At 40.8% G+C, this 27,632-nt stretch overlaps 1 protein-coding gene across 2 annotated transcripts; it reads left to right on the plus strand.

The window, feature by feature from the left end:
- The first annotated feature begins 1,600 nt into the window (after positions 1-1,600).
- Positions 1,601-27,068, plus strand: CYLD (CYLD lysine 63 deubiquitinase). Of its 2 annotated transcripts, none has more exons than XM_083370197.1 (17): positions 1,601-1,770; positions 6,847-7,545; positions 8,671-8,973; positions 10,098-10,203; positions 11,788-11,883; positions 12,976-13,092; positions 14,578-14,960; positions 15,808-15,973; positions 16,308-16,449; positions 17,723-17,845; positions 18,140-18,231; positions 18,618-18,684; positions 19,462-19,594; positions 20,250-20,358; positions 21,220-21,338; positions 21,477-21,693; positions 22,785-27,068. In XM_083370197.1, the coding sequence occupies exons 2-17, from the start codon at positions 7,036-7,038 to the stop codon at positions 22,967-22,969; spliced, it is 2,868 nt and encodes a 955-aa protein (XP_083226323.1). In that variant the 5' UTR covers positions 1,601-1,770; positions 6,847-7,035; the 3' UTR covers positions 22,970-27,068. The 2 variants fall into 2 exon arrangements, with proteins under 2 accessions (XP_083226323.1, XP_083226324.1); XM_083370198.1 differs by having other exon boundaries at positions 8,671-8,838.
- Positions 27,069-27,632: the final 564 nt, after the last annotated feature.

Below are 27,632 nucleotides of genomic sequence, written 5' to 3' on the forward strand. Positions count from 1 at the left end.
AGACCTTTTCTTCGAACAGCTTTTGGGATGTTTTGCGAAAGAAAGAGCCAACAGGCTCGGGATTACGACTACATACACAAAAATGCACAGAGCGTGGGGAACAAGAATACCTTGCCTTGCTTACGTTGAGACACTCAGGGACTGATCAGTTGGAAGTCGGAACAAGTGAACTGTGATTAGCTGACAGTTCTTGGGTCTTCTGCCATAGGTCAGTTTCACTGAAGGAAGGGCAAGCCTACAGGGATTTGTGTGAATTCTAGAATTAGGAGTCCCCAACCTTTTTGGGTCCACGGACCAGCGGCGATGCTTTCGGTAATGGGAGGAAATGGTTTCGCACTCAAGCTAAATCCCACATGTGCACAAATGAAGCTTTGTGTGCTTGCCTGGTGTTTCAGTGTCTCAGTTCCCAAGGGCTGCAGCCCCGGGGTTGGGGACCCACGCTCTGGCTCAGTCTTTCTCCACCTTGAAGACATATGTGGACTTCAACTCCCAGAATCCCCCAGGCTGTCAGCACTGGTTGTGTTTAACTTTATTCTTAATTTAAATCGTTAGCCAGCCAGTGTCATGGGTATGAGATAGGTAGCCATCTCAACCTATCAAATAAATCAATAAACCATTGGTTAAAAAGAAAAGCACATTAGAAACAGAAAGAAAACAAAAAGTACATCTATTTTCATTATCTATCTTTCCATCCGTCCCCATTTTATTATACAGTATAATTATATATAGTTGAGGTTCCCTTTTTTTTTGTCTGTTCACATATACGGGGCACATATAAAACCGCCCCGAGTCCTTCGGGAAAGGGCGGTATATAAATGTAATAAAATAAATAAATAAAATAAATATTCTACGCAGAGGTTTTAATACATTTTTGAAGGATCTATATGAAAATCATTCTAAAGAGCTGCACAGATTTAAAAAGAAACCACCTATTTTAAACGCATTTTTCTCCCCTTATGCATTCATGACATTTGCACGCACCCTCTCAACTAGAGTTCCTCCCTTTTTATTCTATGCTTTGCAATTGTATCTTATTTTTATTTTTATTTTGGGAGAAATAATAGAAATCAAAGAACGCCCCAACAGAGATCCGACCTACAGTATAATTATAAGCGAAGATTTCGGATTAATATGCAATATAGCAGCACAAGCGCCTGACCCCGCCCTCCTCCGAATGATGTCATCAATCTGGGGGCGGGGGCAGGAGGAGGAGGACTTGGTAACGTTTTGCCTTATAGAGCCCCCGCCCACTTTTCCCTCCGCTCTTTCGTTTTTTATCCAATAGAAAGCGAGGTAGGCGAGTCCTGGGAAAATCCGCCCAATCAAAGCAGCGCGGACGGGAACCAATTGGGAGGAGCTTTCTTCCCTTTTTAGCCACTAATTCAAGAGGAACGAATCCGGCCAGCCAATCCAACGACTTATCGCTACCGTCCAACCTAGCATGCTGGTAAGGGAAAATATGGAAATTCCCTCCGTCTTACTGAGAGAGAGAAAGACAGGGAGAAGGAACCAGTCGCAAGGAGCTACGCCTGCTCCCGCGCGTTCTGATTGGCTAAAGGCGCGGGCGGGGCGGGACGGAGCGGGCGCTGGCATCCAGCAGCGGGCTAGGGTGCACTCCGCGAAGCGGCTCGCCGAAGCTGCTGAGGGGACGAGGATGGTGGCGGACGGCGAGCAGCGTCGCGGTCGTCGCCGTCTCTCCCCTCCTCCCACTCGGGGCGCTGGGAGGCGAGGAAGCCCCGCTGCGGCCGCCTGCGGACAGAGGAGAGAATGGTAATGGCGGGAAGCGGCCGGAATCGCAGCCGCTCGGGAGCGGGATGCGCCGGCCATTGCGCCGAGGGGGAAAGGCGTCGCGGCGGGCTCGCTCCTCTCGCCCTCCTTCCTTCGGGGTCCTCCCTGGGTCCCCTTCTCCCCCCCCCCGACGCCCCACAAGGCCGCGGCGGCCGGCGGAGCGCTCCTTCGAGGTCGCTGCACAACAGCCCTGCGAGGTAGGCTGGCCTGAAGGGAAGCGGCCGGCCCAGACTCGCGGGGGTGGGGGTGGGCTCAAAACGGGCCTTTGGGGCGCTCTTATTAAAACTGCTCTTTTTATTCTATCATCATCATCATCATCATCATCTGCAGCTAGATTCACAGTCTGAGGCTGGTGGAGATTTAATCCTTCAAGTTCTAACCAAGGACTTAAGAACGATTAAGGTCTAAGAATAGGGGCAGTTCCAAGCAGGGCGGGGTGGGTTGGTGGGTTTTTTTTTTTGGTAAAATTAGGATGTTTATGTCTGATGAATTCATGGGTGACTTTGGGCCAGTCCCTGTCTGTCTCAGTCCAACCCACCTCACAGGGTTGTTGTTATAGGGGAAAGGACTTATTAGGTATGCTCCTCACTTTGAGTTATTTATAAAAGCAATAAAGGCAGGATACTTACGGTAATAAATTAATAGATTAGATCTATCATCTGTGTATCTCTATTCATCATCTATCTATCTACCTATGTCTGTCTATCTGCCTATCTATCTATCTATCTACATCTGTCTGTCTGTCTCTATCTATCTATCTATCTATCTATCTATCTATCTATCTATCTACGTCTGTCTGTCTGTATCTATCTATCTATCATCTATCTATCTATCTATCTATCTATCTATCTATCTATCTATCTGTCTGTCTATCTATCTATCTCCATCTATATTCACCTACCTACCTACCTATCTCATCTCTCCCTTTCTCAATCATCCAGCCATCCTAGAAAGTCTTTTAGATATACCACTTATGATTGGTATAACAACAAATTTCTTTTTCCATAAGCGTTCAACTTTGATCTGCACGTCCCATTATTTTCTAATTTTCCCCAATTGTTTTTCCTCAGTCCTAGCATGACCCAGAATAGCAAGGTCAGTGAGCCAAACTTTCTTCTTTTCAGTAACTCTTCTATCAGGCATGTCATGAGCAAGATGCCTGTGGGGTCTTGAAGTCCCATAAGATCTTAACCTGCTGTTTTTCCAGAACCTTCTAAACGTGATGGTCCCTGGAAGTTTTTTTTTTTTAAACTACATTCAATATCAAACCTCTGGCAAAGTTTCCAGTGAATAATTCTGCAACTCAGTCATGAGGCTGCTTGAGGTTAGTTGGTGAAATTTTGCTGCAGCCCCTGATCAAACAGTCAATTGTTTCATCCTTTCCACTACTGTACAAAGGCGACTGCTGTTGTTTGTTTCGTGTTCAGTTTTTGCCTTTGTGCGTTTAGTTGGCAAAGTTATTCTTCACATGGTTCTGATGGTGCTGCAGCTGCTCCCCCTCCTCATTGAGTAGGTTGGCTTCTCCATTGAATAAACACGCACAACACACACACCTTTCTCTGCTTGAAACATAGAGGGAGCTATGTTTTGGATATGACTTGTGTACAATTTCAGTTTTGTCCTTCCTGCCTCTTTTTCCCCTTTTTGGTTTCCCATTTGGAGAGGCTTCTTTTGTGCTGGGCAGGGTGACAAAACTGTCTAAAGTTTGTTTGTGTGTAGGAGGGTATATGTGTATATCTGCCTGTATGTGTACATATATGTATAAGGAATACATATGTATGTGTGGATATGTGTGTGTGTGTTTTTCTGAGTGTATGTATGTATATATGCCAGCCAAACATAAACATCGTTTTTCATCTGATTTCCCCCCCCCCATGGTGATGAAATAAGAAAGGTGCCTTGTTTCCTTCTAGGCAGGCTCTTAAGACTTTTCACTCAGCAAGTTGTTATGTTTCCTATGGATATCTTATACTTAAAAATAGACTAAGATTTCTGTGGCTTGGTCCTTTAAAAATCTTTACTCTGGAGAACAGTGTGGTTTTTGTGTGCATGTCTATATTATACAAATATTTCTTCTTACAGTACTTAAATTACTTCAGCAGGTTCTTCTTACAGTACAGTAGTTTAATTCAGAAGGGTTCTTGGGTTTGTCTTTTGCAGTCAGAAAACAAATACTGAGACCACAGTATCACATAACAGAAAGAGATTTTATAGGGGAATCACGATCATGCCTATTCTGGAATAAAGCCTATTAAGTTCAGTCGTGCTTCATTGTGAGTAAGCCTGCACAAAAGGGCAGCTGTGTTGTGGCAGAAGCTTTTGTGGACTAGAATCTGTTTCTGCAACCTAAGCCAAGATGGGGTCATTGATTTGCTCAGGCTGAAACTTCAGACTGAAGTGGCTCATGTCTTAATTTAGTGATGCAAGTCTTATGATCACACGGAGTCTCTTTGCAGAAGTCATACTGAACCACAAAGTGAGCAGTGAGCTGAAGTTTCCCGCACTAATCTAAGAATAAAACTTTGGTTAATAGTTCTTTGGGAAGAAACCAGAGTTTTTTATTAGTTATTTTGTCTTTTCTAAATCATTGTTTTCTGGTTTAAGTGTAGCAGGATATGTTTAATTGTGTCTTGCTATGAAAGAATATATGTCTTATTTAACCAATAAATGTAACTTTGGAGAGAGACAGATTTAGAGAAGGTTTGTTGGGAGGTTGGGCAATGTACAAATTTAATACATATTAATGATTGTTGTTTGTTGATCTTTGGTACCGAAACCAAGAGTTTTGTGATACCCTAAAGACTAATAAGTTGATTAATGCACAACATATCAAGGTCATAATCCATTTTATCCATTACTGGGAATCAGATATAAATGGTGAGACAAAAGTTCATGACATCAAGTACAGAATGTCTGCAAGATTTCTTGACAGAATTCAAATTCTGCAAGGTAAATACCAGTCCTTTGTAGCTTTGCTATGGTAGTGAATTAACATTATCATACATTGTCATGATACTTTTTAACTTGAGTTTAAAGGCTGCTTTACCTCACTATTGTCAACCTGTTTGATTCTCAGGATTTCTTATCCTTCTTACATATTATCAGTGTACTCATTGATAACACCATGTATCTGATGAACGGACTTCTAGAATGCCAGTGTTATGTGGAGGCTGGAATATTACTTGCATTCTTGAGGGTATCAGACAGTCACTCCATTCACAAAACCCAGTGGTTCAACTTCAGTCACTTGTTAGATCTCCAACTAAAATCAATCACAGAGTTGTGAATATACAATGTGATGAGCAGGTTGCCATTAGTTCCTTTGAAACGTATTATATATGAATTTAATAAAGAGAGTTAATGAAAGCTGATGTTAGTAATTTATGGATAACGCTAAACCGTAATGTGATTTATTTGTTTTAGCATGATCACGAAATCCACTCTCACGACTTAGTGTTAAGGCACAAATTTGGTGTGGCTTGTGAAACAAACTGGCTTAGCAGAATTATATAAGACGATAGCTACTAAGTTATTAGGCTTTAAGATGCTACAGTGGTTAACTGAAGGAGCCATAGTGGAGGTGGGCCACTGCTGATGTTTTCTTTTTAAAAGATTTTGGTTCAGGCTTTAGCATCTCAGTCATGTCTTAGGTCTCTGTGGTGAGTAATATAAGGATGAATAATACTGTACGTGCCTTCTGCTGGTTCTGTTCACTCAAGGACATAAGAACTACCTTGCTTGATTGGCTCAGAAGTACAGAATCTGAGTGGCTGCAAGTCTGTAAAATTCATTAAAAATTATGAAAATAACCCCTCAAAACAAACTTTGATGTCAGAGTGACTGCTACATTCCTCTGATGTGGTTGGATCGGGTAGAATAGTTGTGCTTGATATGCAGGCAAAGAACAACTTTTTAAAAAAAAACACACCATTCTTTTGCCTCCCAGGCTCATAACTTGAATTCTTTGTTTCAATTCCTATATTGACCTTTAGCTCAAAAATGATATCCTAAGGTTAATTCTTTTAATGAAGTTTTGAAGTTGGCGGTTAGTTGCAGCCATTAATTACTGATATTTTAAGTCTAGGTATCCTCCTCGGCTTTCAGAAAGTTACATTAGCTTTCCTTTGCAAAGTGCTTCCATTCACAGTTACCTCTTCCTCTTCCCAAGACTGGGGATGCTTTCATATGCATGCGTATTTAAGGAAAAATATAGCTTTTGTGAAGTACTGATGCATAATAATGTATTGTTGGTAGTTCTATTTAGATTGAAAGAGCAGGTGATTTGTAGAGTTTATTTTAGGCAATAAACAAGCCTCTCAATTCTAAATGATTAGAGATGTGATTCTTCTGTTGTATCTTGGCCTCTATTGGTAAAAAAAAAACCTATGAAGTACATTGATGACTTTTCCAGTTGCTAATAGCTTTATAAATTTCTTTCTCTTATCTTATTTTGCATGATTTTTATTTGGAAGCTTATCTCCCTTAAGAGATTATTCTGATTGAATCAGGATATAGACATGGAGTTTGCTACTACTCAGATATTTCCAGAAATATCCATGATACCATATTTGCAAATCATGTGTTACTTCAAGTACTACTTAAGCATACACTTTAATATTTTTTCCCCTATGGTCAGATTGTGGGATTAAAAAAAATCTTGTGCTTAATTTTTCCAGGAAATTCAAAACTGTTTTGATTACTAAAAAAAAAGGGGGGGGGAAGCTTTTATTTGTGAGAGCAGCTGTCCGCTGACTTCAAGATATTAATAAGGATTGCAAAGATAAAATCTACACGGTCCATCTGGTGGTGGTGGTGTTGATGATGATGATGAATAGGGCATCTATTAGCCAGTCAATTTTATTGCTGCAGAGAAATTCTTCAGCATGACCTTTGTAGCTATCTAAACATGTTCTCATTCTTGCCAGCTGGATGTTGTCATAGGTCTATAAAAATCAGGGATGATGCCTGCTTTCAAAAGTGTCTTGTTTTCCTGTCCTTTACTCTTACTATGGTATCCTTTAGCCTCTAATGATGCTTTCCTTTATTTTTATGCTTTAGGTCATCTATTCTGGATTTAGCTCCGTAGGACGTGGATGAAGAACATTAAGGCATTATTGGAGCTGGAACTTTATTTCTTTAAAACAAACAAACAAACAAACAAATCCTCCTTTACGGTTATGTTGCCAACTTAGCTTGTTCTGAAGATTTTCCTTTTTTTTTGTATCTTTATACAAAGCTTGAACCACAATGAATTCGGGTGTGTGGAGCCAAGAGAAAGCGAGCTCTCCCTATTGGGAAGAGCGTACCTTTTATTTGCTTCTCCAGGAATGCAGCATTATAGACAAGCAGACTCAAAAGCTACTAAAAATACCTAAAGGTAGCATTGGCCAGTTTATTCAAGACAGGCCTTCAGGCGGGCACATCCGGAACAACCCTTCGTCTAAAAGCAAGAAGTTGCAAATAGGAATAAAGATTCTGGAACAGCCCCACGTGGTCCTGTACGTCGATGAGAAAGAAATCGTCGACATAGAGGAGAAACGAGCAGAGCTGCTGTTGGCAATTACCAATTGCGAGGAGAGATACAGTATATTTAAAAGCATAGGCAGACTGCGTAAGGGCCTCCACATCGATGTCGGCTCCCCAGTGAAAGTGCAGCTGAGATCAGGAGAAGAAAAATACCCTGGAGTTGTTCGCTTCAGAGGACCCTTAATACAAGAGAGATCCCTGTCTGGCATCTTTTTCGGAGTGGAGCTTCTGGTAAGGATTCTCTTTCTTTCTTAAAGAATCCTCTAATGCAGGGGTCCCTAACCCCCGGTCCGTGGACCAGTACCGGGCCACGGCATGCCGGCAACAGGTCCGTACAAAGACGGAAAGCCCCATCCACAGGGTGCAGGCACCACACAAAACCACTACTCCCTCCGGTCCGTGGAAAAACCTGTCTCCACGTAACTGGTCCCTGGTGCCCAAAAGTGTGGGGGCCTCTGCTCTAATGTACATTAATGAAACCTAAAGATGCCTTTTTTTCCACGAGGCAAACTGGGCTTCCTTGTTTTTCTCTGAAGAAGTTTAGCTTCTCATCCCAAAAGCTTCTTCAGCTCTGACCGGATGGTGGGGGAAATGGAAGGATTTATACTCCTGGCAGACCGCTGGTCATTTGTATTCTTTTAGAGAGTCATTGAGGCCACTTGGAGGTTTATCTATGTCCTCAGGGTCACCTGAGTGGTGCAAATGGGCATGGAGCCTTCTTGGAACTGTTGAAAGGACTGTGTTGTAGACTGGAGATAGATGGTGTCGTATCCCTCCCCCTCTGTTGAGAGAGGGCGGAAGGAGCTTCTTGGATAAGAAGCCAAACATCTTCAAAGAAAAACAAGAAAGTCCAGTTTGCCTCGTGGGGAAAAAAAGCATCTTTGGGATAACTGTGACCTGGATGGCTGAGAATCCCCACAGACAAGGAAACATACTTACTGTCTTGTTGAGCATGCCTTCTGAAAACCTGCAAAGCGCTAGGTTTAATTTGTTCATCACATTCGTATTCCTGTCCTCCTCTTAGGGTTGGTGGATGGTGTGGATGGCTCTCCACGTCATTTTATCCTTGCGACATAGCTGAGTTGAGAAAATGCCTCCTGCCAGACGCTGCCCTTTTACTTCAGCCACGAGTTGCTTTATTATGAACATCTGTTACCTAAACTTTCTCATTTGCTGGACTCCTGCAGTTGGTTGAGCTAAAAAATAAATGGGTTCTGTTGTATGAAACAGGCCTCCCTAACGGAAGGTTCCCCAGGGAGTTTTAATTCCTGCGAAGGTTGTGAGACTTGGGACCTTCCTCAGCTCCACCTCTGGCTGAACTTCACCATTCATTTTCTTTTCCTTTTGTAAATGCAGGAAGAAGGTCGTGGGCAGGGCTTCACTGATGGACAGTACCAAGGCAAACAGCTGTTCAGATGTGATGAAGACTGTGGAGTGTTTGTTGCACTAGACAAACTAGAACTGATGGAAGATGATGACAATGAACTGGAGAATGACTATGCAGCTCCAGTTGACTCAATGCAGGTAGACCTTCCTCCTTTGGAGCTCAACTCCAGGGTTTCTGTGAAGATAGGGAAGAATATAGAGTATGGGACAGTTATATTCTGTGATGTCATACCAGGAAACGAGAGTTTAGGATACGTGGTTGGAGTGGACATGGTAAGAAATCAAGATTTTTATGACTTTTTGCATGTGTGTTTAAAATAGTACATGCAAGATTGCTGGTGGTTGGAATCCTTGAAAGCTACCTATGACAGTTGTTGCCCCGCGTAATCATTCTAGTATGTTTTTTAGTATCAGATAAAACGGGTCTTCAAAACCTGGCCCTTTTATGGCTTGTGGACTTCAACTCCCAGAATTCCTCAGCCAGCGTGAAATCCACAAGTCATAAAAGGGCCAAGTTTGAAGACTCCTGAGATAAAATGTATATTAATTTGCTTTGGCGGATAATCATCCCTCTTGGATTACAGTACAGCAACAAAGAATCAACAAAGATTACATATGAGCAGAAAGAACAGGCTTACTGTTCAAAATGACTTGAAGCTTGTCAGGTTAAAAACAAAATCTTGTCTGTGATTCTAATGGTAAGCATATTTGTTGAACTCAGTTCTTTTCTAAAAAAAAAAGTAGCCACGTATTTTGGCCCCTTGAAGGGACATGAAATGACTCCTCAGTATGAATTTGAATTTCACCTCATAATTTGTAACGCTCAAGAACACCTCAGTAATAGTTGGCTGTTCCTCATTTTTTAACTGACGTTTGTTTCTATAATTGGAAAACATAACAATAGCTTTCAAGTAAAAATACTGAAATCAAATGTTCTACTTGGCAAAATATCCATAGGTATTTGACGTAGCAAAAGGCTGTTTGCACATTGAATATAATGGGATGTACTTGCCTAATCTCACTTAGTTCCACTTAGAAGTATGAAAGATCAAAAAGTTACCTTACTCGTCAACTTTTCAATTTTCTCGGTAACCAGTGAGAATGGCTTCATTTGTAAAACTTCTAAAATTGCTGACAACCCAGGTTTGGTACCTCAGTAATTGGGAGTTTTTTCTTAATTGTGGCATGTGATTATTAGTGGACTATCATCCTTTGTTTCTCTGTATGTGAGAGGTGGGTTGCCAGCATTACAAGAATCTGCTTTTTTGTGATGGTTTGTACTTTCTATCTTAGCTTTGCATAGCCTTTGCAAATTTTAGTAACGTCTTGGTTTCCTTGAATGCATTCGGCTGTTCTCTTGAGCAATAAGGATAAACATGTTATAAAATGCTTTTTAGGATAATCCAATTGGAAATTGGGATGGAAGATACAATGGACAACAGCTCTGTAGTTTTGCAAGTGTTGAAAGCACACTTCTTTTGCATATCAATGATGTTATCCCAGGTAATATTTTATTTTGATTTTGAGAAGAGTTTCCAGATTTCAGCATGTTGATTAATGTCTGATTCTAGTTTTAGATTTGCTTAAAATATGGCTTTTTGCAGTTCAAATTTAAAGTAGATATTTCAGTATCTACTATATTACCTATTATTAAAGGTGATCGTATGATCCCCGGATAGTGCAGCTGTCATAAATACGAGTCAGTTGCCAAGCATCTGAATTTTGATGACGTGACCATAGGGATGCTGCAACAGTTATTGTGCATGAAAAATGGTCATAAGTCATTCTTTCAGTGCCGTTGTAACTTTTGAGCAGTCACTAAGCGAACTGTCGTAAGTCAGATGTCTTTGTCTTAATAGGATGCTGGTCTTCTCAACTATTTCCAGATGATAAAGCTTGAGGACTGATGGTTGAAAGTCCTCATTATCTGGCAGTGAATTTTCTACTTGAGAAATGGTCTTTGTTTAATAGGCTAGTGTGTGGGCTAGAGAACTGGAACAGTGTTGAATGGAAATGATGTGATTGCAGTTCACATTTGTGAATAATTATGCATAATGATTTAAAGGCTAGTTCAGAACACTTAAAAACCTGTACATGGTAAAAAAAAATAACGCATAAGGTCTCTCCAGGTGATTCTATTTTTCCGTACAGCATTTGTGTATTGGGTTATGGGATTGTTTTCTTACACCTTCTTTAAAAGGAATATGTTCAAATGATGCCCACATATGCTCTGATAAAAGAATGGGTGTTTGTGAGAAGGGCTCAGAACCAGAGGCAATCTGTTCTTCTCTCCATATTATTAGCGTGCCAGTTTTTCTATTCACCAAGCTTTAATAATACTGTAACCTTTATGCTGCATGCATGAGTCAGTTGCTTTGCGCTGGAGGAATGTAGTGACTTGAACAGGATCTACTGAAATTAGCTGATTTGCTTAGCAAGAAACCGCAGAGTCTAAGTTACTAGACGGCCTTTCATGGTTTTCAGACTTGAAGTTGGCAATGAAACTATTTACTTGGCGGCATTGCCAAGGAAACTGAAATATGTGAGCAGTCTTTGGAACCGGCAGATCATATATTTCTAGGTAATGGACAGCTGGATTAGGATTCTTATTTTTTGGCTGGCTAAGGACAAAGGTGGAAAGTTTGTAGGTGTAAACTGAAGCTAAGGTTTCATTGGCTGAATTTGAGAGAGATGAGAAGCAGATAGGTGTAAGAAAACATTAGAATTGCTGTGCTGGATTAATACATAAAGGTTTATTTAGTCTGACAACCTGTTCCAACAATGGCCATCTGAGAAATTCCTTATTTAATATTTAATTATTAACAGTTTTTTTAAACAAACTTTCATATTGTTCCTAAAGCGTGATAGTTTATATTATAGTTCCATTATGACGCGTATTATAATTGAGGTTTCATATTAGTTTGGCTTAGCTCTATATGTAAAATTTTACACGTCAGGACTTTAATCCCTCCTGAGGAATGTGTGATGTGTTTCCTTTTTGGTTAAGGTTTTGAAACTTAATACATTAAATTGTTGTATAATGTGCTCTTATACTTTGTGAAATTTCTAAACTCTGCTCTGTTTTAGAGCCTGTGTCTCAGGACAGGAGACCTCCCAAACTTGGTTATACTTCCAGAGGTGGTGGTGACAAAGGTTTCGGTCATAGCAAGCCAAAGTCTACAGGTACTTTAACTCAACATTTTAGCGAAACTCACAGTGTTGTTTCTTAAATGAGGATTGCCATGTGCAATCTTCTTATGTTGCTATTTAAAGGCAAGTGACTACTAAAACAGGCTCTAGAAAGATCAACATCAGTGAAGATGTTTAATGTGTAGTGTACTGCATTCGTTGTAAAGGTTTCACACACACACACACACACACACACACACACGCACGCACGCACATACATATTGGTCAAACCTTTATAAGGAACACAGTACACTACACATTAAACTGATGTTGATGTAGAGAAATGGAAATGGATAGATCCATTTTCCATTGAAGCCTCTAGATTTGCTCCTTGAATTTCCTGTGCTTGATCCTTCAGGCCAAATTGCTCTTCACTTGCAAACGTCATCTGTAAAATAGGAAGAAGAGGAATGTACTTCAGAGGATTAAATATATTGTGAAAGGATATCCAGTGAGAACCTTTGCATAGGTGCCTATTTCTAGGATTATCCCAAGGTCCTGCATCACACTTCCATAAAGCAACCTATGAAGAAACTTGGGCTGCACTATTCTTAACCCGCTGATCTTTCCAGTCTGCTGAGCAAGACTGGATATAGGCAGTTTCTGCCTTGCGTATTAATATTACAATGACTGCAGTTAAACAGTCCATATGTCACCCATTCATAGTGTTGGTGATGATGTATAAGTCAAGAGTTGTTGGGATTTGGTGGCATATAGTTTTAAATAACATACCCATGTTCATTCCTTCTAAAATATTAAGTCTGAAATCAGCAGTATTAATCTTTAAGGATATTATTGAGAAAACAGTTTCATTAAGCTTAAAACAGAATTGTTATTTGATGTAGTTTTGCTTTCTAAAAGGTACTATTTGTTTAGCTTGACATGTAAGCTGAGAAAACAGCTGTTGTGTTAAAGGGTTGGGACCGTATGAGATCATGCCGTATTGTAGCGATTGGACCAGTCGACCTACAGTTATATTTCTTCCACAAAAGTCATACAGTTCTGAAGCACTTCTATAGACTTTTCTAAGAACATAAAAGCTTACTTGTATATATTCTTCCCTTCTGACGTGACCTGTTTTTTCAGGTGCGCTCTCTGATCCTGTAAACAGAAACAGAACGGAATTCTTCTACGCTTTAAATGGCTCCTCAGTAGATTCTCAAGCACAGCCAAAATCAAAAAATACATGGTATATTGATGAAGGTAACAAACTGGATTTTGATCACAGATGTAGCAAAATACAACTGTAATGATGTAGAGAAATATGACAACTCTGTTGACCTATATTTTTGGATATGCTTTGTTGCATCCTTTTTTTTTTAAACTGTAGCTTTCCTTGTGTTGCTGCTTTGAGTCAAGCTGAGCATGGTCCAGCATCCGCTACTTACTTCCGCAGCCTCAGTGGAAGTATTTTACAGCCTCATTTGATCCAGCATCTTATCACAAACAGCTTTTGAAATTTGCCCTTGACTTTTTTCTTTCTTTTTTTTTTTAAGCAATGGCTTGTAGTAGCAGTTGCATGGCTTTATAAGAGGGTGGGGAAAATGTAAAACTCTTTTGGTTAACTCCAAGTTCCTTAGTTCATGGCTGTAGTTTGTCAGATAACTGAAGACTTTTTCTTCGGCCCAGGTTTTAGGGTAATTTCTCAGTCGTTGGTAGAAAATACCCAACATTGCATGACAGGTTGCTCTTATTCTCTGTATTAAACCTGTTGGGTGGCAGGCAGAGCGTGCAGGAGGCTTATAAATAGTAATGTTCTATTATACCAGCTTGTGACCTCATGCTCTGAGCTTTGACTCATGATTTATTTATGTGTCTTCGGGAGACAAGTTGGTGAATATGTCCTTTAGGGCCTCTTTGCAACTGATGGCACGAGTTCACGTGAGGTGTAGATTTCATTTTTGTTTCCCAGTAAATCTTGGCTTCCAGATTGCTAAGATCTAGAGCGGTGTTTCGCACTCTCAGCAACTATGCAACTTCAGCTCCCAGAATTCCTCAGCCAGCATGATCTGGAATAGCAGTTTTAAGCAAATAGCTTAAAGTTGACCAATAAGCCTCGCTTTTTAAATAGCTGACAGAAAATACACAGTACCTCTTCAATATTAAATAGTCCTTAAATGTTGAATAAGATAGAATTGTGGCTTCAGAGGTTTTTGTGTTCAAGAGTTTTTTTGTCACACCAGCTTTTCTGCTGTGCCCAGCTGTCATAGAGTATAGGAGTCTGAGAAAACTTGAGGGACAATATCTAATTTATTTCGAGCATGTACCAAGCTCACATGATATTCTGAATGAACTTGGAATGAGTCCAGGATCCCAGTTTCTTTCACCCAAGTTTGGAATTGCTGTGAGCTGTCTTATCACCTGCGACAATCTATCACTAAGAAACTATGAAATCATTTGTGAAATATTACTGGTTATAACTACAGTCTTGATTACAGTCCTTGATTGTGATTTTAGTAAAATCTCCTTGTTAGCTCATTGTACTTAGCCAGTGCCAATAAATCATTTTAAAGTAATTTATTCTGACATGGTAGAATCTAGTCAAAAAGAGAGAGAGAGAGAGAGAGATTCCATGCATGTTTTACTCATTTTATGCGAAAAGCGCATCAGGTCAGTTCAGGCGCTTTAATAAAAGTTGTTGTTCCTTTTCTCTGTGCCTCTTGCTTTGTACTCCTCCGAATTCAACAGTGGCTGAAGATTCTGCAAAATCACTCAATGACTCCTCTTCTGGATTTGGAAATGCTTCCCCACCACTGCAGCCGGCCCCGACAAATAGTTTATCTCCCGAAAACAGATTCCATTCCCTGCCTTTCAGTCTAACCAAGATGTCAAGCACCACCAACAGTTCTATATCGCACAGCCCACTCTCCTTATCTGTCCAGTCAGTTATTGGAGTAGGAACTTCCGGGCCAACCCAGGAGAGTCCACCAGCCACTGTAGCACCCATCAACCTCCACGGCCTTGAAGTTGGCTCTTTAGCCGAAGTCAAAGAGAACCCTCCCTTCTATGGGGTAATCCGTTGGATCGGGCAGCCGCCGGGGGTCAACGAAGTGTTAGCCGGGCTTGAACTGGTAAATGACTGTCAGATTTGAGAACCGACGGGCCCTTCTTGTCCGTCTCTACCCTGCAGTATCTTTTTATTATTGCCTTTTCCTTAAATTTCCTGGCTACGGCTTGACTCTTGACATCAGGCCAGGAGAAAACTCACTGCCAGGTTGAAGCCAGCTCAGAATTCTGATATGCAGATATCAGTCTTCGAGTTGCGACTGTAATTGAGTCTGCAATTACGGTTGTAAGTCGTGACGGTCGTAAAGTTGGTCTTCCATGTGATCAGACCCGATTTGAATGATCTTTATTTTTTTGCAGCACTTTGTGAAATGAAGCCGTTGTTTGCTCTGGGGCAATTTTAGCTGGAAAGCAGCTGGTTTCCGCCAAAAGTGTCTTGTGGTCACGTGACCGCAGGGCACTGCAAATGGCCATAAATGTAGGCCAGTTGCCAAGGGCTCAAAATGTCACATGATTGTGTTTGTGTGTGTCTGGACTTTGGAACTTTAAAACTGAGTCACAAGTCCCATTTGGGTCCGTTGTAATTCTGGATAGTCACTGAATGCCTAGTTGTAAGTCAAGGACTACCTGTTCTATGACACATTATGCTAAGGGGAGCGGGAGGGAAGCAAATAGGGACACGACATCGAAGGAGACTGTGATCTCATCAGGAGCCACCTTTAAGCCTTGCACTTTTGTCAGAAATTGTGTGGATGATGTGACTGTGCTGTTTGAGGGCTGGCTGAGGAAGCAAAAGTGTTGTGACAGCCATTTAGACAGGTTATACGTCAGGGGTGTGTGTGTGTTGTAGCGCTACAATTTCTGTATGTGTGAATACTGACCGAGAAGTTCAGAAGTTCTTTGTTTTTTCAGGAAGACGAATGTGCAGGTTGCACTGATGGGACTTTTAAAGGAACTCGTTACTTCACCTGCGCACCAAAGAAAGCTCTTTTTGTCAAACTGAAGAGCTGTCGACCTGATTCCAGATTTGCTTCCTTGCAGCCCGTGTCCAATCAGATTGAACGTTGCAATTCCTTAGGTAAGGTCTACCTTTGTCTCTGTACAGCTTTGTCTGATAACAAGTTCTGGCTTTATTCTGAATTGGAATGAAACATTTCTAATTATCCAGGAAGTTGTCTCTGTGTGTGTGTTTCTGCCTGTAAGCATGCATGCATGTGCACATTTGTGGGGAATAAGTGCATGTACGTGTTTCCGTAAAAGCAGTGTTGGTCACAAGAAAGGAGAAGCCTTTGGTGAGCCTGGGACTATGCTGGACTTTGTTTTGGGCTCTTGATGGGAATATTTCTATTGTTGCTAATGTGGAATTACGAATGAGAGCAGGTGTAGCTTTAATTTCCTGATTTGTTTTTCAGCTTTTGGAGGCTATCTCAGTGAAGTGGTTGAAGAAAACACCCCTCCAAAAATGGAAAAAGAAGGTTTAGAAACAATGATTGGAAAGAAAAAGGGCATCCAGGGTCATTATAACTCCTGCTACTTAGATTCCACCTTATTCTGGTAAATAATGGGAGAAAAAACTGTATTTCAAACCTGAGATGACAAAAACACACAATAGGCATTTTTTAAAAATTCAGTGAAGTTAACATTAATAGCTGGCACATGGTATTTTTTTAATCTACACACAGCAGTTAGAAATTTCTAGGTGCTTTTGAAAAGTTAATGAATATAGGTAATCTTGCTTACAAGGGACGCGGTGGCTCAGTGGGTTAGGACGCTGAGCTTGTCGATCTGAAGGTCGGCAGTTTGGCGGGTCGAATCCCGAGTGCCGCGTGACAGAGTGAGCGCCTGTTGCTCGTCCCAGCTTCTGCCAACCTAGCAGTTCGAAAGCACGTAAAAATGCAAGTAGAAAAATAGGGACCACTCCAGTAACAGCGTTCCGTGCGCCTTTGGCGTCTAGTCATGCCGGCCACATGACCACGGAGACGTCCTCGGACAAGCGCTGGCTCTTCGGCTTTGAAACGGAGATGAGCACCGGCCCCTAGAGTCGGAAACGACTAGCACACGTGTGCGGGGGAGCCTTTACCTTTTACCTAATCTTGCTTAATGACCAGAATTGGGACTGGCAGCCATCATTAAGTGACTTCTGATTTTACTGCTGGCTTCTCCATGCACCCTGCTTGTTGGAAGCCGGCTGTGACATGCACAAATGGCAGTTGTGTGTAAATGCCTACTGATTGTGAAATGCCCAAAACATGATCACTTACTGTGGGGATGCTGTTAGGGTCATAAATGCGAGGTCTAGTAAAGTTTTTCAATGCCCTCGTAATTTTGAATGGTCCTTAAATAAGGTAGTCATTAAGTGAGGACTACTATGTATATTAGGGATTTCTTCTAACCTTGTAAGTTGCCCAGAGCTTAGTTTACAGTCTGGGAAAGGCATTCTGTTTTAAGACACAGAATCAAACTTAATACTACTACTTGTCCTGGATTTTTTTTCCGTTCAAGTGTTCCTTTCTCTTTCTTTCTCTGCTGATTGAGCCTTTGGTATTTGATATGGCTCACACACTCTTTTTTTAAGGCAAAATTGTCTCAAACCTGATTTGTATTATGTAAGGTGGTATGCACGGTGAGCTTAGCTGCTGGTAAGGTTCAGGTTACACTGTTCCAAAATGTAAATACTGTTCCTGGAAACAGATACTGGTCAGAACCTCACAGAATTTGTTAAAAGCATCTCTTTCTGCAATAGATTTTGGGACAGTCTCGATCTGAAGATGTGTTTTTTCCCCACTCCCCTTTCCAGAGTGAAACTATTTGTTTTCTTCTCTTTCAGCCTGTTTGCATTCAGTTCTGTTTTGGATACAGTCTTGCTCCGACCCAAAGAGAAGAACGATGTAGAATATTACAGCGAAACTCAAGAACTGCTACGGACAGAGATAGTAAATCCTCTTCGAATGTAAGTACAAATGAGCTACCTGTAATGCATGCCAACTTCGGTGGGAAATATTGAAAGCTTTTCTACAAACAGGAAGATGTTTGAAATGGTTTCTGGAAGGTAGAAGCTTGGAAAACCCTGCTTTGCTTGACCATCTATGGCCCCTGTACAATTTCTTGACCTCTTTTTGCTTGTTTTTCCTTTGGATTGTGGGAGGCAGATCAAGATCAAGATCTTGACGATGTTGCTTCTTCAGATTCTGCCTCTTGGGGGTTCAGTCTGCCTTTTGAGACTCGCATCTTTTATATCTTCTAGATACGGATATGTGTGTGCCACAAAAATAATGAAGCTGAGAAAGATTCTGGAAAAAGTTGAAGCAGCATCAGGATTCACATCTGAAGAAAAAGGTAGGTTCAGTCTGTTGTATTGATAATGAGGAGGAACTGAAAGGATTTTATTTCATGTTATTAAACAGAAGTCTAGAAAAGATGTTCACCACCACCATAAACCCCTTTATGTTCGTTTGGTAGCCCATCCTTAGTTTAAAGACTCTGCTTAAAATAACAGATCAATGAAGTTCTATATCTGCAGATTCTTAAAAAGATTAAAGACAAGTGTCAGATCATCCCCAAATAATCTAGAAAATGTTGGCTCCCCAGTTACATAGATCAGAGTGCTGCTAGCAGTTTTGAGACTTGATTTCAGGCAGTGTTAGGCAACTTGGATTTTTACTGTATTTTTTTTTTTAAAAAATATCTGGGCTTTCATACTCTGTTGAAACTTTTTTTTCCAGATCCAGAAGAATTTTTGAATATTTTGTTTCATCATATCTTAAGAGTAGAACCACTCTTAAAAATAAGGTAAACATAGTCCTTGGCTCACACAAGAGAAATCGTAAAGTCACAAGAGTTATTTTATTATCTATAATGTATAATTTTGAGGATAATTTCCAAAAAAAGTCTCCATTACTTTTAATTGTGTTTAGTTTTGTAAACTGTGAACATTTAGCTATGCCTTTGTCTTGGGGATGTTTCAAAGGCAGTTATTGCTGCCTTATCTCGCTTCCTTAACTCATAAATGTCAGTTATGTCTCAACCTTATATCTGCTATAATAGCATCAGATGTGGAGAACTTGTGGTCAGCACTGTATTGCTAAATTACATACAGGTTAGGAAATTGTATGAAGGTTACAGAAATCCTTAATTTCAAAAATTTCATAGTCCACAGACTAATAGGTATCGGCTATTTAACTTTAGAAATAATCCCCTCATCAGTTTAGGGAATAATTTATTCCAGGATCAAATCTGGGTTGGTCACCGGGACCGGAAGTTTAGTCCTCTGAGCTTTTGGACTCGTGCTGGAGCCCATTTAAGGGAACTTTTCTCTAGCAGAATGTGTTATTTATTTGTTATAAGTAGATGAATCAATAATAATTTATTCTTATATTTATAACTAAACATTTGGAAAGGCCCTTAAAATCCAAGTCATCTGGTTTCATTCCAGATGCAGGAATCTATTGCTACAGGATTCTGCTCTAACCCTGAAGACAAATCTGGCCGCAGTAGTAGTAGATTCCACTTTTTAAAATCAATCTTAAGAGTCCCCATTGTGAAATAGACTTGTATCTCTCTTCTTAGATCAGCAGGGCAAAAAGTCCAAGATTGCTATTTCTATCAGATTTTCATGGACAAGAATGAGAAAGTTGGAGTGCCTACCATACAGCAGTTACTGGAATGGTCTTTCATCAACAGCAATTTGAAGTTTGCTGAGGTTTGGAGAAGATTCCTCTTTATATAGTTTTACCAATCAGTGCACATTCTGCTGACTGAGGGTTGATCAGCATGCAAGTGTTTGTACAGTAGTTCAATAAATTCTTATTGATTAGGAGGTGACCATCGTGTTGAATGAGGGATTTGCTTCTTCAGTAGATATCAGAAGAACTTGCTTGAAGCTTTGCTTGAGCTCTTTGTGCAAATGATTTATTAGTTAAAGCACAGGTGGGGAACTCAAGGCATCCAGATGTTCCACAGCTTAAATTCACAGCTGCCTTGTGTGAACGACCAGTGGCAAGGGATTCTGGGAGTTCTAGTTCAGCATCACCTAGAGGCCCATTACCGGTAATTTCCTTCTTGCTTTAGATCAGGGCGTCAAACCTTGGCAACTTTAAGACCAGTGGACTTCAAACCCCAGAGGCTGGGGCATTCTGGGAGTTGAAGTCCAGACATCTTAAAATGGTCTATTTGGACACCCCTGCTTTAGATTGTTAAGTCAAAGGTTGGACTAACCTGTGTGACTTGTTATAGCCTGTTGAGAAAGCTATTTTTTAACTTTACATTAGGGGCCATCAGGATTTAATAAACTGAAACAAAGCAAATGAAGTCTCTTTGACTAAAACACATATCCTTTTTCTGTTGGGTTTTACTAGGCCCCATCATGTCTGATAATTCAGATGCCTCGATTTGGCAAGGACTTCAAAATGTTCAACAAAATTTTCCCCTCTCTGGAATTGAATATCACAGACCTGCTGGAAGACAGTAAGTTGAAATGTGCTTCATGATAGTACAATGAGGCTGAATCGTCAGTTGTTCAAATGAATTCCATGGCATTTGATGAACCTGGATGCCTTTATCAATAAAATGAATCACCTTCAAAATAATGCAGAATGGAGTTGCTGTGGACCATAAAAATCTTGTCTCAGTGCAGACACGCAAATAGATCTGAAGCCTTCATTGCAAACTTTGGACCTCCAGGCTGCTCCAGTTTCGATTATAATACCTTTTTTCAGCTTCCTAAAATAAATTTAGGAAATAAAGAATACAAATATCCTAACTGTCTTTAGGAAATAAAGAATTTTTTGCCAGCCAGTCTGCTGGCTAATATATTCTGTTAGAATTTAGATGGAATATGTTTAAGTTGCGTGTCCACTGTATCAGCGCAGAATAAACAAAACTTAATTTTACCAACAATCTCTGGAGAAATTCTGAGGGTTTCTTCCTCCCCCCCCCATTCAATTCTTGTTTTCATCTGTTCCTATCTGCCACAGCTGATCAGTTCTCAATAGAAAATCTAGAACAGGGGTGTCAAACTCTCAACGTCACGTGACGTGTCGTGAAGACTTTTTTTCCCCATTGCTGGCAATGGGGTGGATGCGGTTTCGCCATGACACATCTGGCCCGCGGGCCAGCAGAGTGACACCCCTGGCCTAGAAGAACTCCAAATACGACAGGTCACATCCTTTAAATTAGTAATATCTGTGCAGGAATGGAGCGAGCTAATTTTCTTTTACTCAAAAGTTTAATATTCTATTTTTTTAAAAAAAACCATAAATGTGGGTTCTGTTTATACAGAATGGTAGCCTCCAGCACAACGGGTGTTTTTCTTTTTGTAAAATGCAGCTCCCAGACAGTGCCGTATCTGTGGAGGACTTGCAGTGTATGAATGTCGGGAATGTTACGAAGATTCAGACATTTCCTCTGGTAAAATCAAGCAGTTTTGCAAAACTTGCAATACGCAGGTAAGTTTTTTTCTTTCCCAAAGGCCCTAGGAATTTGTTTTTGACATTGCTGTCTTGTGTTGAGAACTGGATTCTTTCAGAGAGGGGCAAGAGTGAAATTCCCTTTGCTAAAAGTTTTTTTCTCTCCATCCCTTCCAGGTTCATCTTCACCCCAAAAGGCAGAGTCACAAATTCAACCCAGTCTCCCTTCCAAAAGACTTACCAGACTGGGACTGGAGGCACAGCTGCATACCTTGTCAGAAGATGGAGCTCTTTGCCGTTCTTTGTATAGAGACAAGCCACTATGTGGCTTTTGTTAAATATGGCAAGGAAGATTCCTCTTGGCTCTTTTTTGATAGCATGGCTGATCGGGATGGTACGTACGTTTTCTCTTTTGTGCACTTTCAGCTGCTAGCCTGGCACTTAAATTAATGAACTTCTTACCACTTAACATCTGTCATGAGATGCCTCATGGCACGGTTGAAGTGGCATTCCCCAGTCTTTGAACCGTGGCATCCACTTTTCAAATCCTGTCAACATTCCCCGGATTGTAGGGCGCCTTGTTAATGCTAGGTTAATCTAGAAGAAAGCTAGGTTAATGATGTAGGGTAAGGCCAGGGAGATTAAAAAAAATAAATCTGCTCAGCTCTGAGAATTGCAGGAATTACGTACAAAACGAATTTGGATGGTGGCAGGGTATGGAAAGTTAAAAAAAAGCCAATATAATAGAATAACAGAATTGGAAATGACCTTGGAGGTCTTCTAGTCCAACCCCCTACTCAAAAGCAGGAAACCGTATACCATTTTAGACAAATGATTATCCAATCTCTTCTTTAAAACTCCAGTATTGGAGCACCTGCAACTTCCAGAAGCAAGTCCTTCCAGTGACTAATTGTTCTCACTGTCAGGAAGTTTCTCTTTAGTTCTAGGTTGGTTCTCTCCATGACTAGCTTCCCTTCCTTCTTTCCTTCCTTCCTTCCTTCCTTCCTTCCTTCCTTCCTTCCTTCCTTCCTTCCTTCCTTCCTTCCTTTCTTTCTTTCTTTCTTTCTTTCTTTCTTTCTTTCTTTCTCCTCCTCCTCCTCCTCCTCCTCCTCCTCCTCCTCCTCCTCCTCCTCCTCCTCCTCCTCCTCCTCCTCCTCCTCCTTCCACTACCCAGTGCTTGTTTTCATTAAAGTAGACAAGCCTGGTTGTTGCAAACTGTTCTTTGTGTTTTAGCCTCCGGTCCCTTAATCATCTTTGATGCTGTTTGCACTTTTTTTTTTGGTGAAACTCTTTGATGCTCTTTGCACTCTTTTTTGGGGGGTGAAACTCATTTGGTTTATTCCGAAATGGAATTGGGAGATTTAAGTTGGCATGAAGTAGAATGCCATTAACATGTAGATGTCATCATCTCAGTACAACGTAGTTTTTGGCTGTCTTATTGTCCTGCTGGGGTAATTCTGTATCCCTGTCTTTTTCTCTTCCCAGGAGGTCAAAATGGTTTTAACATCCCTCAAGTGACTCCGTGTCCAGAAGTTGGCGAGTATCTGAAAATGTCTCTTGATGAATTGCACTCTCTGGACTCAAGGAGAATCCAAGGCTGTGCACGGAGACTACTTTGCGATGCTTACATGTGCATGTATCAGAGCCCTACGATGAGTTTGTACAAGTAGGAAGTTGATGACTCGTTAGAAAGGAAACCGGTCCCAGAGATTTGACTGCGGCCCGAGAAAGCTCAACAGAGCCGTCGGCTTTTCAGCTTGGGCATCTGTTGCTGGCAACCGATGCTTCGAAGGGTACGGAAATCAGATGAACCAGAAAAGAAGAAGCAACTATTTTAATGAAAAGAGGGAATGGAACCATTCTACAGCGCGGTATTTTGTTGCTAAAATACTTGAGTGTTTTCACTCTTGGAAGTGTGTGCGTGTGCGTGCGTGCATGTGTGTGTGTTTTAAATAAAAAAAAAGTCTAAATGAAGCGATTAGGGTGTGTTTCAGAGAAACCCTTTACCTAGACTGAAGATGACGCCCCCTCTGGAATGTTCTGCTGATTCTGCTGACCTTGCACAGCCTAAAGGAAGAGGACTACATTTTGTAAGTTTCCCAGCGTTGTATCCATTGTGTCTGTAAGACAGGCCTTTGACCTTGGCATCAAGGCTTTCGCTTCTTATTTTGACCCGGAATAACTTAAATCACAAAAAAAACCAAACCATCTCTAGTGCACTGAGTGTGGGTATAAATGCAGATATACCATGATCGCTTCACATTGTCGCTCGCCCTGGACCAAGAATGCTCCTTGCTTTCTTTGTAGCAAATCTTCCAAGAAAAGAAAGAATAATGATCCTGAAACCTTGTAATCGTGGTACTCGGAATGAGCTCCGGAAGTGGTCTCCCTCGCAAGATTGCCTCCCTTGCACAACTTCCTAAGTTCTGTTCCAGGCGCTTGATGCCGTTCGTAAGGTTGTTTCGGGGAACGTGTGGATGAACCAGTGTGATGTCTTTCAGTGGACCCGCCCATCTTTGAAGCTAATTCTGAGGCATCCCACTGCTGTCCTCAAGCTTGATTTCCATAATGGAAGAATCCTGAAAAAACCCCCTGCTTTTTATCAATGAGTTTTGGAAACGTTTCAGCATGCGTTCTTGCATGCCTTAGGGATCTTGGTCCATTTTTCAGAAAGTACCCAGTTAACTTGGAAGGTCTGAGGCTATTTTCCTTTCCTCCCGTGTCGACCCTCTGGCAGCTTGCAATTCAGCGGGGTAAACGGGGATGAGATTAATTCATATCGGTTCAAGAGCTGTCGTAGAGCTAATTCAAAATCACTCCATTCAGTTATCTTCCTGTGTTCTGTTAGGTAATAGTTTATGTCTTCGCATGCTTCTGCATCTAAAGGGCAAATCTGGATTACGCAAGAAATCCAGTCTTCTAATGCATTTGTTCCACAGTTCTGACCGAGGGGATATGAGTCAAGTTTAATTCCGTCAAGATATTCTTTGCTGTTTCACTATCGGTATAGGCTGACTTTTATGGTTATAGCTTATTTGCCCCCACGGGACTTTTCGATACTGTATGTTGGTGGGGTGGATTTGACAATGATTTCAGGTCTACGATCACTTGACCTGGCCAACTTGCCATGGGGCAAAAGTTAGACTAATATCAAAAACATAGTGGAACAGAATCATTAAAGAAAGGATGCCAAAATGGAGGGACAAAATGAAATGTGAATGACAACAATTTAAATATTTTTTAAAAAAAATTATTTTAAATAATTAAATTGTTGAATTGTCCCGCGGCGAGTTGACCATGGCGAGTTGGTTGCGTCAAATTGTCCCATTCTGGTGTCTGCAAAGTAGGATTGTGAGGGCAATAGCATATTGTACATTTGGGATAAATGTACTCCATAGACACCGTATGTAATAGTAGCATGTTTAAGACCTCAGTTGTTAGTTGTTATTGTGCACTTTTTTTTGTCTCAGGGAATGTCAGCGAAATGACATCTGTTGTCTATTAAGTGGAAGGCGATCGTTGTATTTTTTCAGTTTTGCGCTTTATAGAATCTTGCTCACACATTTATCTTCTCAAAGGACTATATTGAGCCAGCATGTAGTTAAATTATTTGACTTGCTGTTCAGTACATACAAAAAAACATCACTAGCTTGTTTTGAAGTATTCAGTGTTGTATTGAGTATTTTTACGAACTGTAGGTGTAATAGTTTTTCTGCAGTATGGAGGAAAATCTGCTATCGTTGCCTTAGGTACATTTTGAAAACAGTAGCTGAAGGGATATCTGATGTGAGAAAAACAAAACAAAACCCGTGAATGATGTAGAAACGGATTGTACGTTATGAAGTAGATTTAAAAAAACAAAACAACAAAACTTCAGGATGGATGGTGGGTGCTGAATGTCTCTTAAGATCAGCTTGCTGATGGAGAGAGTAATTAGGCATCTAAAGCTTTTTTCAATGGTTTCTAATTGCACAGCAGGACTGCCAACTCGTTGCATTAATTCTCATTTGTGTAACTCATGCTTGGATGTCCTTCTTGTTCCTACTTATCCTGCTTTTTCTTTGAACATCCGTGGGAACTCCACACCTCAGAAGGAGGTTGGGAAATTGTGATTTGAGACCTCCAGTTGGCTGGACTGATAGGAAAATGGTGATTTTTTGATGGAACAATAGGATGAAGGAATGTGGGCAGGTAATGAGCAGCAATTGAAAGAACTCAAGGAAAGAGAACAAGCTTTGTCAGGTTGCAGGGGTGTGGTGAATAAGGATAGGAACACATTCATGCATCATCCAGAGTCATTCTCGGGTCACGTGAGGATGTGGCTCCAATCCTTGAACAAATGTGGAGGTGAGGTCAGAATAAAACAACAGGGTCTAAGAAAGATGGTGGCCAGCTGAATCTTGGCAGGGGTCTCCATTTTAAAATAATCACATTTGAGGTGGGTGTGTGAGATATACGATGGCGATTTTGATTTATAATCGATTCTTTCCAGCTGTTTCCTTGACACGTCTGAGGCAGAGTCTTCGCAAGTGGCAGACTCTCCGTTTTGAGTGTGCAGTGCGATAAAACATCCATGGAATCGCGCTCTGCCCTTTTCCTTGTTGCCCATTCTATTTCCTCTTCTGTTTCATCCGTTGGGATTTTGGCATTTTGACACCATGCTCTAAAAGGTCTCCTGCGTCACTATGAAAACTGAACTTTTTAAGCCATTGCCCTGCAGAAGGAACTCAACAGAAGTGAAATAATTTCATTTGAGATCATGTCCACACAGACTTTGGTGTGTAAGCAAGAAATTAAAGTGTCGTCTTTTGGTTTCCCAGGGCTGAGATTGTCACGAAGAACAGAGCTTGAATCAATATATGAAAGCTGAATTGGATTTTTATCTTGACCTAAATTGCCTCTTTTGAGGTTTGGGCTATTATTTATTCTGCCATTGTAACAAGCTATGTTCTGCATTGGCTTGCACAATTTTTTTAAAAAAAAACCAAAACAAAAAATAAAGATTTTGTGGTTGAGTGCAGTTGTCTCCTCAGTAGAGCGTCTCAGCTGAGAGCTTAGGACATTTTTCAGATTGTGCGTGTGAAGCCTTAATTCCTTCAGATGAGAGATTATACCCTATATTATTTCTGTACTAATATTTATTAAACTCATTATTTTCATCGCTGTGTCAATTTATTTGGAACAATACAAAGGCATCCAAGGTTTGAGGAAAAATGATAACCACGTAAAAAAATTTGTGCTTTACTCCTTCCGTTTGGGGGGTGGAAGATCTTTTGTATATGGTGTAAGAAAAGAAGTGATTATATAACTGAAGAACCTTTAGACCTAAGCATGCAGACCAGACAATTACAGCCTAAAAGCTTATTTATGCTAAGTCCTGTCATAGGTTATCCTGTTACAGTATGTACCTGTGCATTGGATTCGGCTTTTTGAAAGATGACTGGAACCCTTTGATGTGATTCCAAAAGGGGTCCTCCAAAGGAACTTTACAGAGAATGTAAGAAAATGATTTTTGTTCCAAATGTTGAAAATCTCTTGATTGGAGCAGAATGGCTTAGTACACTATTACATTTAAAGCTGCTATTTGCAGCTTTGGTGCCTTTCATAAATCATAACTGAATAACAAGAGTTGGAAGGGACCTTGAAAGTCTTCTAGTTCAACCCCTATGCAAGCAGGAAACCTTATAACATTTCAGACAAGTTTTTGTCCTATTTCTTCTTAAAATCTTCCAGTGTTGGAGCATTCACCACTTCTGGAGGCAGGTTGTTCCACTGGTTAATTGCTCTCAGTGTCAGGAAGTTTCTCCTTAGTTCTAGGTTGCTTCTCTCCTTGGTTCGTTTCCATCCGTTGCTTCTTGTCCTGCTTTCAGGTGCTTTGGAGAATAGCTTGACTCCCTCTGCTTTGGGGCAGCCCCTGAGATATTGGAAGGCTGCTATCATGTCACCCCTCGTCCTTCATCAAACTAGCCATACCCAATTCCTGCAACCGTTCTTCATATGTTTTATCCTTCAGTCCCCTAATCATCTTTGTTGCTCTTCTTTGTACTTTTTCTAGAGTCTCAACATCTTTTTTATATCATGGCAACCAAAACTGGATGCAATATTCCAAATTTGGTCTTAATCAAGGCCCATCCCATGAAGAACGGAAGAGGGACAAACTTTGTTTCTATTTATCTTGTTTTAGATGGACCAATTGATGGCTTCATTGCTTGACAGGGACAGTAAAGATGATCCAAAATCTGTCAGCAGAGACATTTCTCTATGATCTTATGCCTGTTATATAGGCTTCTGGCCATCAAAACTACCACAGAAGCCTCAAGCTGCATGTATTCT

The sequence above is a fragment of the Vipera ursinii genome, assembly GCF_947247035.1.
Source record: "Vipera ursinii genome assembly, chromosome: 10".
Lineage (NCBI taxonomy): Eukaryota > Metazoa > Chordata > Lepidosauria > Squamata > Viperidae > Vipera > Vipera ursinii.